Here is a 12,242-nt window from a genome sequence, read left to right on the forward strand (position 1 = left end):
GTGGGGGAGCCCTGGGGGCTGGGCAGGGGCAGTTGGGCCCAGTGGTGCTCTGGGAGCCTGGCAGTAATGCCCTTCCACCTGCTACATCGCCCAAAAAAGAAAAAAAGATGCTGTAAATGAACTAAAGTCATTACAGGAGATCACACACACACACACAAAGCCCAGTATCTGAACTGGAATTAACTTGCTGGGTTATGGTTTCCTGACTCTATCACTCATTATTTCCCATCAGTGACTGAGACACAGCCAATGTTCACATGAACAGAGCGAGTGAAATCTTTGCCTCCGAGAGGTTAAACACCAAGTAGTTGTTACGGGGCTGTGGGGTGTGAAAAGTCTCCTGTGGGATGGACAGAAGGATATCCTTGCTGTCATTTACCTTACAAAGGTAAAAGGGACTAATTTGTGTTTGCAACATCCTCTGAGACGCCCAGCTGAAAAGTATTAACAGCGGTACATTATTCTTTCCACTTTGATATCGCTTCCCCTTTTTTCCCCCAGTTTTTCTCAGTTTCTGTCTGTGTTCCAGGCCTGAGCCAATTCTCATTGGCATCTCTTCAAGGTCTTCCCATGACCTTCAGTGAGAACGGGATCAAGCCCCCATACACCACATCAGCAGGTTTTATTGCACCATGGCCGACTGCCAGCCCAGCTTTGTGGTGTCCATTTGCTCCTTTATCTGCATAGCCTTTATGAGACAGGGCTTGCTCTCCTCAGTGCAGTGACACAGCTGCTGGTCAATAATCAAGGCCAGTATGTTGATGTGTTGGAATTATTTATTCATGCTTCTGCAACATCACAAAGTTGACAGTATTTGGTACATATTAATGCAATATGGTACATATTAATGCAATAACCAAAGAAGCAGAGAAATCCCGCAGATGGTCACTTCTAAACTGTTGGCAAAAAAAGACCTCGAGAATATTTGGAAGATAATGTGAATGCACCAAGCTAACCACAGGCTTCTTCAGAAACACAGCAGGTCCTTCTGTTAGTAGAAGTCTGTTGAAAACCGTAGCAAAATGCCTGTTTGTTTTGACAGATGTTAGATAGGCACTGTGTTAGAGAAGTATAATTACTCCCATTACAATCAGTATTTATACTTTTTTCAGCAGATCATTCACTGAAAGGGTGAGATCATGAACCCAAGCTGTGAGAAGAGATGATTTTGTCGATTTGATCACAAAAAAAAAAAAATTAGAGAAAATAATCTAGAAAAAAAAAGATAAAATTATTTTTTTCCCCTCATAATGGAAGATTAACTGGAAAAATGTTTATCTGTTTAATATTTTAACTTTTTGAAAATGAATTTAGTTAAATAAATATTTAGTAATGGAGAATTGAAGTATTTGGTTTTGAATAACATCATGGCGAAATATTTGAACACTTAAAGCTTTTGTTCTGTTTTTTCTCATTCAGCAGACATCTCATTCACTATCAGTCTGAAATGGAATTTTTCTGTAAGTACACATTCAAAAATGTCGCCTCATCACAGGCACAATGAATAAGGTGAGCAGTACTTTCTCATCACACTAGGAAGTAGGGTGAAGTCCAATACAAATTGTGTTATCTAAGAGGCAGTTTCCTACTAAAGATGAGTAAACATGTTATCTGTACAAAAGGGAATATTTTGAACTGTTCTTATAAAGCTGTGGTGGTGTTAGTAAAGCTGTAAAGTTGGGAGGTACTTTTTAAAGGTGGCGTACTAATGCAGCAGCATCTAGTTCTAACGCACAGCACAGTTTATTAAAACTGTCTTGCCTGCCTCATGGATCTCTGTGAAGGGAAATTTCTTTTTTTATCCAGTCAATATATTTTCCAGTCAGTCGTGTATAAACTCCAGGCATGTCTCTTCTTCCACATCCTTTTCCAAAAGAAAGAATCCCACTGTATCGGCCAGCACAGATTAATGGCCCACCTGAATCTCCCTAGAACACAAAATAGAAGTAACTATCAATGTGTGTTGGTTCCTCTCCAGAGGAGCAGGCAGTGCCACCTGCAGTGCATAAGCATGTTTGGGAAAGTTGCTTCTAATCTGTTCCAACCTATGAAATGGATCAGTTGGTTTACATCACTTCATGGGAGTTGGGTGAGGTATAAGGAGAGGTTGCTTTTAAGGCCTGAGGAGCCTTTGATGTAAATGTTGTAGACCAGTACAGTGCTATCATAATTCTATTTCAAAAGGTATTTTTTATTGTTGGTATAAATTGATTCTCACTTCTGTAGCAATTGGCCCTTCTGGACTCGGCACAGAAGACATGAAAAGCAAGATCCAAACAGCACTTTTGAGTGTACTGTCAATTCTGTACTGTTCAGAGTTGACATCTGGAAAGGATCAGATGATTCAGACCCGGGAAGTTCTTCTTTTTCTCTGATAACTACAGGTGGTGCCTAAGGAGAGCACCTTAGCTAAAGAAATCCACCTGAAGTTAACTGAGATAATCCCAGACTCAAATTCCCATACTCTCGATCTTGTTGTGTACATTGACCTAAACTATTCAAAGTTTTAACACTTTTTTTTCACAGCAATAAAGTCTCTTACAAATGTGGTTAAAATCACTGTGAATGTGATCAGCCTCATTAAGTGTCTAACACTGCTTTGTTCCCAGTGAAAAGGGAACCATTGTTAAAAACACATCCCCTCCTCTTTGTAACTTTGCTTCTTACCTCGCAAGCATCTCTCTTAAAAAATCTTTCTTTCCCTATAGCACACAACATGTTGATGGTTATTTTTGTGTAATTTCCATATTTGCTCTCACAGCTTTTTCTATTAACAATTTTAAGAGTTGTTTCCCAAATATATTTTGATGGTTTTCCTGAAGATGTGACTCCCCAGCCAGCCACCTTGCACATTGTGCCAGGTGTGATATCCTCACAAGAGTCAGGCAGAAGCAAAGGTTGCACATATTTATCCAGTTTTGCAGCACCATTCAGCTGGAAAAAAAAGAAGAGAAAAAAATGTTTTCTCATGCAGAAAGGAAAGTATAATCTAGTTTCAATTGGCATTTAGTCTCATTTTACCAATACTTTCCTTATAAATCACTTTTCAATATTTAGGAACTGATCCTGAGCTTAAATTGCCCCTTTGCAAATCCAAAATAATTTCCCTGGTGTCTGTATAGCAATTCTCTATCTATGGCAGCAGTAGTGAGTTCAAGCCCAGCTTCCCATTGATTACAGTAGGAAATTAAAAACCTGCACAGGAGTTAGGCTGTTGGATCTATATCCTATTTGAGAACCTAACTTGCCACTGAACTTCTGTGTTGAAATCAGACTCTGGTGCTTGACTGATACGCAGAAAGGTCTCAAAGCACAGTGCAATGTACCCAGTAACAAAGATGAAAACAAAAGCTAAAACAAATTAGACATGACAGCAGCGACATAACTGGAGAAAAATGAGGTCTATAACTCTTCGGACTGCCAAGTTTTTGCTCTGAGAGATTCAAAAGGGCTTAAATGATCCAAACTGTCTGTGTTTTGTTGGCATTTACCTGACAGATTCATCCTTCAGCAGAGGCCAATTTAAGCCTGTAAACGAAAACATAGCAAAACACTAACACGTATCCTCAATGCGCTTGGTAAGGGCTCACAGCTACTGCACAGACATTTTCCGTTTTACACACGATCACTGCACTGTGATTCATTTCACAGATGATTATACATGTTGCTGAATGGTTGTCAGTTAAATGATTCTGGCTCTATACCTTTTAAAAAAGGCACTACAACAAATCACAAGTTTATCCAAAAAATCATTACAGTTTATTATCGCCAGTGCTGGTGGGAATTTCCAAAGATGGAAAGTTTATCCCAAGTCACTTAGTACTGCATTACAGCAGAACTGTAGAGATGGGAGGGGAGCCCTGGTGCTAACGCTATCCCTGCTCCTGTGTCAAATTCAGACAAAGGATTTTATGGTATCCATGTCATTCTGGAACAGAGTTGTAACTTTCAGCTCTACAAATACTAATTCCTAGCAATCCATTTTGGTATTGTGTTAACAAATAACCTGGTGCTCCTGATAGGTTGCTGGTGGCCACAGGAGAACCCAGTGAAATGAACCTGTCTGCCTTTGCAATGAAGCAGATGGAGAATGCTTGCTAACATCGGGGGGAAGGAGCTTCTCACATGTGGGCAGTGATAAGTTGCTGGGGGCACAGATGTCTGTAAACACTCCAGCTGGTTCCAGAAAGGGACATTGCTAGTTTCTTCCCTGTGTCATGGTCTTACCAAACTGGTGATACCCTCTAAACATCAGAAATCAGGTTCAAGTCATCGCTTCCTTTTCCATACAATTCCACCAGTTATTTCAGAAGTGTGGTAATATTCATAATATACTGTACCTAGTCAATTATTTTAAATATACATATTGGTCTTTCACATAAAACTATTTCTTCATTAGCAAAGGCGTAACACTAAAGCATAGCCTGAATAAAGATCCATCCAAGATTTCTTCATACTGAAGTCATGATGTTTCTAAAGGTATAGGCAAGATGATGTACAGGTCTTATCTTTCTCAGGGACTCTGGATCATCACTGAAACTGCTGGTACCAGGAATGCAGTCCTCCAGAATCATTTGACCATCTACAGGTTTCCTGCATACCGACCGCCCTCTCCCTATTCAAAATACCCATGGCTGCCTCCATGTCAGTCTCAGTACTGGATTAACAGAGTTCTCAGTGCAGGGACACGTGACGCATGAGCCAGGCTGACCAGGAGCTGGTATGCAGCAAATTCTTATAGCCCTGCCCCACTTTGGCATCCAGGATGATGATGTTGGTGAGGACATCTTACCATGCTTCATTCTGCCGTGTCCTGAGCCTTCTTCACTATGGGACCACTCCATGCTCCTAGAGCTGAATTCATCTATGTTCTGTATTATCCATACTTTTACTTTATGTGATTATCCCAAATAATTAACATAATAATTAATAATTAATATAATAATTAATAATTAAAGTTTCATCCCCGTATTTGCTTAGTGCAGCGCAAGGTATCCCTTTGGGATACGGCTGTGACCTAGACTCCGTTGCATACATCACTTCGGCACTGCCTTTGAAAAATTACTAAAGAATGTGTTTTGAGATATTGGAGGGGTTGCTGCAGTACATGGGGTAAAGGGGGTTTTAGAGCACAGAATGGGCTTCAAATGTCATTCCTGCTCATGGTGCCAGTGATCCTGTAACCTTATCTAGATCAGTACAACCAAAAGCAGGGTGTTCTGTGATATTGTTAAGCTATCTAAACAATGTACAATTCGATATCAAAGAATAGCCAAAACAATCATCAGCAAAATTCCTTTTATAATAATACAACAGTAATTAACACAATACCTTGAGAAGCATTATATCATTTTCCTTGGAAGACCTGCCAAACTGAGGATGAGGAAAGTACTGCATAACCTTAAATATCTGCTGTTCTTTTTCAGCTATGGATGCTCTATGGGCTCCAAGAACAACTCTAACTTCTGATTTGCTTACTCTGTAATGTAAAGAAAGTACAGGGAGAGAAGGTCACTACTGGAACTGAGCAACATCTCTCAAGATAATGATAAGACATGTAACATAATACTCACAATTTCATTTTACAACAACATGATTAAACCAGAGGGAAGGATATTGTTCATTTTGATGTCTTGACATTAGCTTGTATTTCCCTCTACAAAGTAACATTTCTTTACTGTAAATCTAGTTTGGTGAAATAATGGTGTGATAGCTGACCTTCAGGGATTTCCAGAGTTTGGAATTAATTTAATGAAAAAGCCTGCTGGCTTTTTAAGGAAAGTCTGTTGCACAAAGACTGCTAGTGCTGATGCCTTTCATTAATCTTTTAATGGTCTCCTTTGGACTTGTGACCTAATCCTGCAAAGGACTGAAATATGCCTGATTAATAGCATGTAGGTTGTCTTGCTGACATCAGTGGGATGTCAGTACACACACTGATACTCAATACTCATTCTGAGCGTTATGCATACAGGTAAGTGCTCTGCTGAAGTGGACATCTTTAATATCAATAAGAGTTTTGTCCTTAACTTCACTAAATACAGGATTCAGCCCATTAAGGAAGAAGGATGAGGGCTGCCTAACTCAGGACACCCCTGTAGTGAATCTTAAAAAGGGAGACTGCCAAAAACCAGAGAGAGATATATGTCCAGTTCCTGCTAATAAACAGTAAGAGTTAAGCACCTCATAAATCTCCCTCTCACCCAAGCTCTCTGAGTATCATCAGAAATGTATTTATTAGAGTTTGTCTTTCTTCATTTTGCCCTGCTGAACTTAATGCAGCCCAGTAAGATGACATTGCCAGAAGACATACTGCTGGTTTCCTGTGCTTCATCTTCAGAACACAATCTCACTACACACAGGACAATTTATTCAAGCCAGAACGAAGACTTTATCAATCCAAACAAAAAAAAAGTTATTTTCTTCATTCCAGCTGCATGTCTCACTGAAAGGTACAATTCATTTATTTGTATGTGAATGTTTGCTTGTGAAAATAGCTGTAAAGGCAGTGCTGGATCCTAAAAATTTCTATTCTAAGCTACAAAGCACACTTACACAGTGAGAATGATATAAGACTCACAAAATGCCATCACTGGGACTCTTTCATGTATCATACCCAACAGAGGTGCAACTGCTGGACTTGCAGAAAGCCCAGGCAATCGGTCACTGTGCATACAGAGAAGCTTGGGGGGAAGAAAAAACAAAAAAACCACACTGTAACCTCATCCAGGTCTCTGACAGGTTGTTTGCAGGCCACACAGAAATTCATGTTGATGGATTCATGGCATTTTCTCTAAGACAAAAAATATTTCAGAAGTGATTATCACATAATATTCATTAGTTATGAAGGCTTAGATGCACTGCAATTGCACCTGCTATAGTTTAGACATAGCATAGAGGTGGGTGGGTTTTGCATGGGCATCATCATACAGCTGAGGAGAAGGAGACCAGACAGATGTTGTTTCACTTTGCCCCAGTGACAAAGACTCAAAGTCAGCCCAAACCGATGTGCTTGTTAGAAAACCAAACCAGCAACCAGAGCTGTCCTCTCCACAGGACCAGAGACCACCAGTGCCCTTTCCACTAAATAGCTCCCAAATCTGAATTTTTACAACCATAACTAACTGACTATCTCTAACCCATTGACTGAAGAGTGAGAGACTCCAGCTCCCACCAAAAAACCCCTTAATTCCAAAGAGGAAGGCTTGGATTTTGTTTTGTAAATGTTCAAAACAGCACAAGCTAGGTGTGAATCTTTTTACCCTTACAAAAAATGCAAGCAAACCTGATTCAGCTGAAGAAGTGTGGAAGTCATATTCAAAGAAGGAGCTGTGTCCACTATTTCAGACTAACTGATGGAAGAAGGCTGGCCAAGCTGCCCACACTGTGTTTGAGAGGTCAGGTTTGCACAGGTTTATTGTAGTTGGCTTGCTTTTAGTTACTCAAAGTACAGAAAAAAAAATTGGAGAACTAAAATACAATTTAGAAAATATTTTAGAAAAAACACGGGCCTTTTACTTCCTAACGTGAACAGCAGATGTCCTCCTTACCCTGAGCCAGCTATTCAACGGCTATGCCAGCCTTGGGATATCCCACCTGGGGAGAGGGTGCTTGTGCTCACATCTGACTTGTCAAAAGGACAAGGCTCCTTGTGATAGTCATGACTGACATTCAGTCTTTTTGAGCCGCGTCCACTTAAAATGGGAGGAATAGTGTTTCCATCTAATTCAACTTCATCTCTCAGGGTGTTTTGAGGCTCAGCCCCAGGCACACAGGTAAGATTTGTTTAAAGCACTTTGGAATATATCCACATCTCTAAGACACTGCTGTTTCAGATGCATAAACAATGAATTGGGTCTTTTATCAGCACAGTCTATATCCTGTAACATTGGCAGGATCTGACTAAGGAAGGTAACTGTACACAATGCAGATCAGTAGTTTACAAAACAACTTAAAACAGAATGACAAATTCTTAGATCAGTTTAGTGAGAGAACTGCAGCTTTTAACAATTCTTAAGAAGTCAATAACCACTTGTCTTTACTTACAGGCTTGCATGCCATGCCCCATCGCAATGAAAAGTTAAAATTGCCCCAGTATAAGATACTTACTTACAATGCGCTGCTGTCAAAACCCATTGCTTTGCCACAAGAGCTCCTCCACACACAGTTAAATTCTTTGTCTGGATAGCAGCCATAAAAGGCCAGGAATGAGTACGCACGATGTGTCCTCTGATAATGTCCATGCAGCCATCTGAAATGCAACAGAAGTGCAACAGAATGCCATTGTGTTATCCAAAGGAAGTGGGAATTTGGATATTTTTATCCTTAGAGGAGTACTTACATCTCGGGGGTAGGATAACAGCAATTAGAGAGAGCAGGAGAGCTAACAGGTGGCTTGTCATATCTGCTGCTATTTACTGACAAGAACATTGTAAATTACAATACAGTCTCTTCTCTTTAAATGTCCCCTACAGGAAATGGTGGTTGAAATGTTTTATGAATAGCTCCGTCTCTTGAAGTTTCCCTTTACATCATTAATATTGTATTATTTTAACTGCAGCTTGGTTTCTTTAGGTTCTTTCTTCAGGTTTCTTTAGAAAACCTGCCTGTTTCTTGAATCCCCAACATGTGTCAATATTAATCGGTCCAAGTCTTACAGGAACTTCAGCAGCCCTTCACCACAGGTATTATATAAGAAAACAAGTGCATTACATGGGATGAATGTATGATAAAACCTAAGTGTCTCAGAGAATTCAATGCTCTTTTGACTTTAAAGGGAAAAAAAAAGGAAATATGTGAGAAGAATGAAACTGGCCATCTTCGAGCAGGTGAACAAAAGGGAGAACGAATACAAGGGCCACCTGAAATGGCTTCACAGAACACCAGTGAGAGGGAAAACTCAGGGCATGTTGACTACAAAAGTCATCCCCAAACTGTGGACCAAGATACAGCAGCAGCCAGAAAATCCTCTGCAGAATTACACTGCCCAGGTAACATTCTCAGTTGAAAGACTGAAAAAGATTCATTCATGAGGTTTACGAGAGCCACTGGGAATTGGCAGGCATCTGTTGTCTGACAAGTTTAGGAACACCTGACACAGAAGACAGGCTACACACATGGAGAGCAGAGCAGTTTGCCTTTTCTTAGCAATAATTTTTGAGGATGCAGGATTCAGATGCAGAAAACCCTAGAACATGCAAGTGTCAAATGCAAACAAAATATCTAATCAGTGTTCACAAGAAAAAGATAAAAAGACACAGTGGTGGGGGAGGCATTTCTGTGTTGCAAACCTCTGTGTCTGCACCCATGTTTTGCACGCTTTGCTGGTAAACCACTACAAAAAAACAGCATGCCCTTGTGTGAAGAACTTAAAAAGCCTGCTATGATCTTAAGTACCTTTAGAAAGAATCAGAAACGTACCTTGCCCAATATAGCTGGCTCTGATTTTTATTCAAGAGTTAGAGAAGAGCAGCTCTCCAGATTGTTGAATGAGATTATAGCATTGAAATGCTTATTTCTATGGCACAGAATTTTACTAGTTATAATCCAGTTTGAAAACATGTACGTGATGCAACATAAGGTAACACATTTCATATTTCAGAACACTCTTCCAAAGCTCTTTTAAAAGAAAACACGTGACTATTAAAATTCATCAGCTCATAAAAGAGCCAGATGTAGTTACTCCAAAATCACTCTCCATCCTCCAGCTAATCCTGGGATTATTGACCCACTGGAGGTTATCTCTGCAAAGAGGGTCCTAAAGGCATAATTATGTTTGAGTCCTTTATGGCTTTGCCCTCCCACTAAGTGGCTAGCTTAGAAAGCAGCATAAGAGACAAAATGGGCAACAGGCCCACAGTCTGACCAGACAGGAGAAGGCTTGTGCTTCCAGAGCATAATATCCAATGCTGGATTCTTTCTGCCAAGTACATTCGACTTCATAGAAGTAATGCTGATTCACTACAAGGCTTTGAGGACTTTCTGAGTTAACTACATCTACTTGTATTTCTGTGCTACTACATTTTTCTTTGATATCACACAGTAAATAGGTGAAAACAGGGAAGCTGAGCAAGCAGCTGAGGCAGAAGAGACAACAGGTAAATATCATGAGAAAGTGGTATCAGAGAAGAAAGTAAAATAGGCATCCCCAGCATGTATCCTGGTCCCTTCACCAGCAAGTCCCTGGGAGTGCGTCCCCCAGCCACTGAGGGCTGTGTCCAGGGAAACACACTGGAGTGGGGTTGGGGATGGGGCAGCCCCGGGAGGAGACAGAGAAGGCACCCCAGCTCTGCCTTTCTGTGCTACTGGCAGCTGCCCACTCTGCACCACTCTCCTGCCCTCCCTTCCCCAGCCCCAGGCACTAGCCCTGGGGCTGTGCTAAGACGCTGCCTGAACTCGAGCACCCAGCGGCTCTGGAAGGTTTAGAGCTGTGGTTTAAACTGGTCTCCTGAATTGGTCTCCTAAAATCATACCTGATGTTCACCTTTAGCACTACAGAAAGCAGCATGAAGAAAAAAGGAGCATAGTCACTGGGGAAGCAAAATGATCATAACAACTGAGTATGAGATAAAGGACAGAAGCACTCCACGCAGTACAGAGCTGAAAGTGATCCACTGACCACTGCTTAATGCCCATGGGAAACTTCCTCAAAGGCAAAGGCTAGAAATAGAAGCTGGGTAGACTTGTTCTTTTACGCAGGCAGTGGTTTCTGCTGAGAGAGTGGCCATGCCTCGTGGGCACTGCGGGGGAAAGGATGCAGCATTTTGCTTACACATGTCGGTCCTCTTGAGGACCAATTGCTTATGCAGCAGAGGAGCTCATGCAAGAATTCAACAGTGCACTCAAATAGAGAAGGGAGTTTTGCTTTGAGGTTCCCCTTTACATACAAAAGGCCAGTAAAATCTAAACTTGATCATAAATTATTTCCATAACCAAAGGAGCCCAGCCAACTTGTTGCACACCCTAAAATTTGATGTCAGTTTTTCAGCCTCATCTACATAAGTTATAAGCTGAAGAGGACACTCTGACAAAAGCATTTGGGTATGAAACTAGAGGCTGATTATGTGCATATCAATCTGATCTTTGACACCTGAGCAATCAGTCCTAGGACTATGTGATAGTCAGAGCTGTTGCTCAGAAGGAGCTTGCACAGAAAGCGATCAGTTGTTATCAAACAGTATTTTAGACTGCATATTCCTAATTCTAATTATCAATGTAAATAGGATCTCACCGGATTAGAGGGGATTTTTTAAAAGGCATGGGTATGCTAATACCTATGGAGTTAGAGAAAACTATCTTTAGAAGTAAGTAGGATTTAGAAGTAAATAGGAGTGCATTTAGATATTGAAAAAAATATAAACAGGCTATGGAAGATTTGTTTTTAGATGGTAGGCATAGATTTATCTTAGTTGCCTGGAAAACATCTAGGAACATTTGCTAATGTTTTATTCTGTGTCTCCCAAATAGGTTTTTATTGAAAATAGATCAGGTAAGCATAGGATGACACATACCAAACCTCTTTTCACTAGACATGGCACCTCATATAGGAATATCCAAGGATGAATGATTGTAGTACTATGAGTTTAAGCAGGTCTCAGCGTACAGGATTTTTGCTCGCAAGTGCTCATCCTGATCATGTCTGTGCATAGTCCAGAGAGGAAACAGCTTCAATATGGTAAGACTGCTTGGGAGAACATTGAAGAAAACTCCAGTGCTACAAACTGCTGATAGTTACAGGGCATGTGCAGGTAGTGAGGAGAAAAATGAAAGAAAATTAAAAGCCTGGTGTGGTTTTGCAGTGCATGGAGCTGTCACCATGTCACATAGGTGACAGTGTCTCTCACAAGCCATAGCAGTGACAAAGAGCTCTGCTATGTCTACAAATAGCTCCACATCTGCCTTCTTCAGAGACATCACCAACAATTACCCTCTGTCCCAGACAGGAAGGCAATGGCAAATTTGAGCCAGCTGTCTGTCCAAGGTCTTCTACAGGTAACACTCACATCAGGCTGGGCCAACTGAGCTCAAAGATGTGACACAGCCAGAACACAGAAGCTTTCTGCAGTCTGACTGTAGTGGGGCTCAAGCCTTCAAGAAACCTTCCAGGCTGTGTGGTAGTGACACTTCACTGAATGCACCTAGTTATTTAATAGAATATTTGATATTCCAAATTATTTAATATTGATGGAAGCTATTTCTATTATTTGGGTATATACTTGGAAGTGAGGAACTGTGCCTTTACA

At 40.8% G+C, this 12,242-nt stretch overlaps 1 protein-coding gene across 1 annotated transcript; it reads right to left on the bottom strand.

Moving 5' to 3' along the window:
* Positions 1 to 1,140: 1,140 nt before the first annotated feature.
* Positions 1,141 to 8,451, bottom strand: LOC140650899 (granzyme A-like). Its single transcript, XM_072859761.1, has 5 exons — positions 8,342 to 8,451; positions 8,110 to 8,251; positions 5,332 to 5,479; positions 2,668 to 2,934; positions 1,141 to 1,928 (listed from the first exon to the last, which is right to left on the bottom strand). Exons 1-5 carry the CDS (start codon positions 8,400 to 8,402, stop codon positions 1,767 to 1,769), a joined length of 780 nt encoding a protein of 259 aa, XP_072715862.1. The 5' UTR covers positions 8,403 to 8,451; the 3' UTR covers positions 1,141 to 1,766.
* Positions 8,452 to 12,242: the final 3,791 nt, after the last annotated feature.

This window comes from Ciconia boyciana, chromosome 4 (assembly GCF_034638445.1).
Source record: "Ciconia boyciana chromosome 4, ASM3463844v1, whole genome shotgun sequence".
NCBI lineage: Eukaryota > Metazoa > Chordata > Aves > Ciconiiformes > Ciconiidae > Ciconia > Ciconia boyciana.

Bases quoted from the DNA above. Each gene is read 5' to 3' on its own strand.
- LOC140650899 (XM_072859761.1), bottom strand. From the start codon at position 8,402: ATGACAAGCCACCTGTTAGCTCTCCTGCTCTCTCTAATTGCTGTTATC. The intron at 8,252-8,341 runs GTAAGTACTCCT...GTTGCATTTCAG, and splicing joins TGTTATCCTACCCCCGAGAT to ATGGCTGCATGGACATTATC. The intron at 5,480-8,109 runs GTAAGTATCTTA...TTTACATTACAG, and splicing joins TTGACAGCAGCGCATTGTAA to AGTAAGCAAATCAGAAGTTA.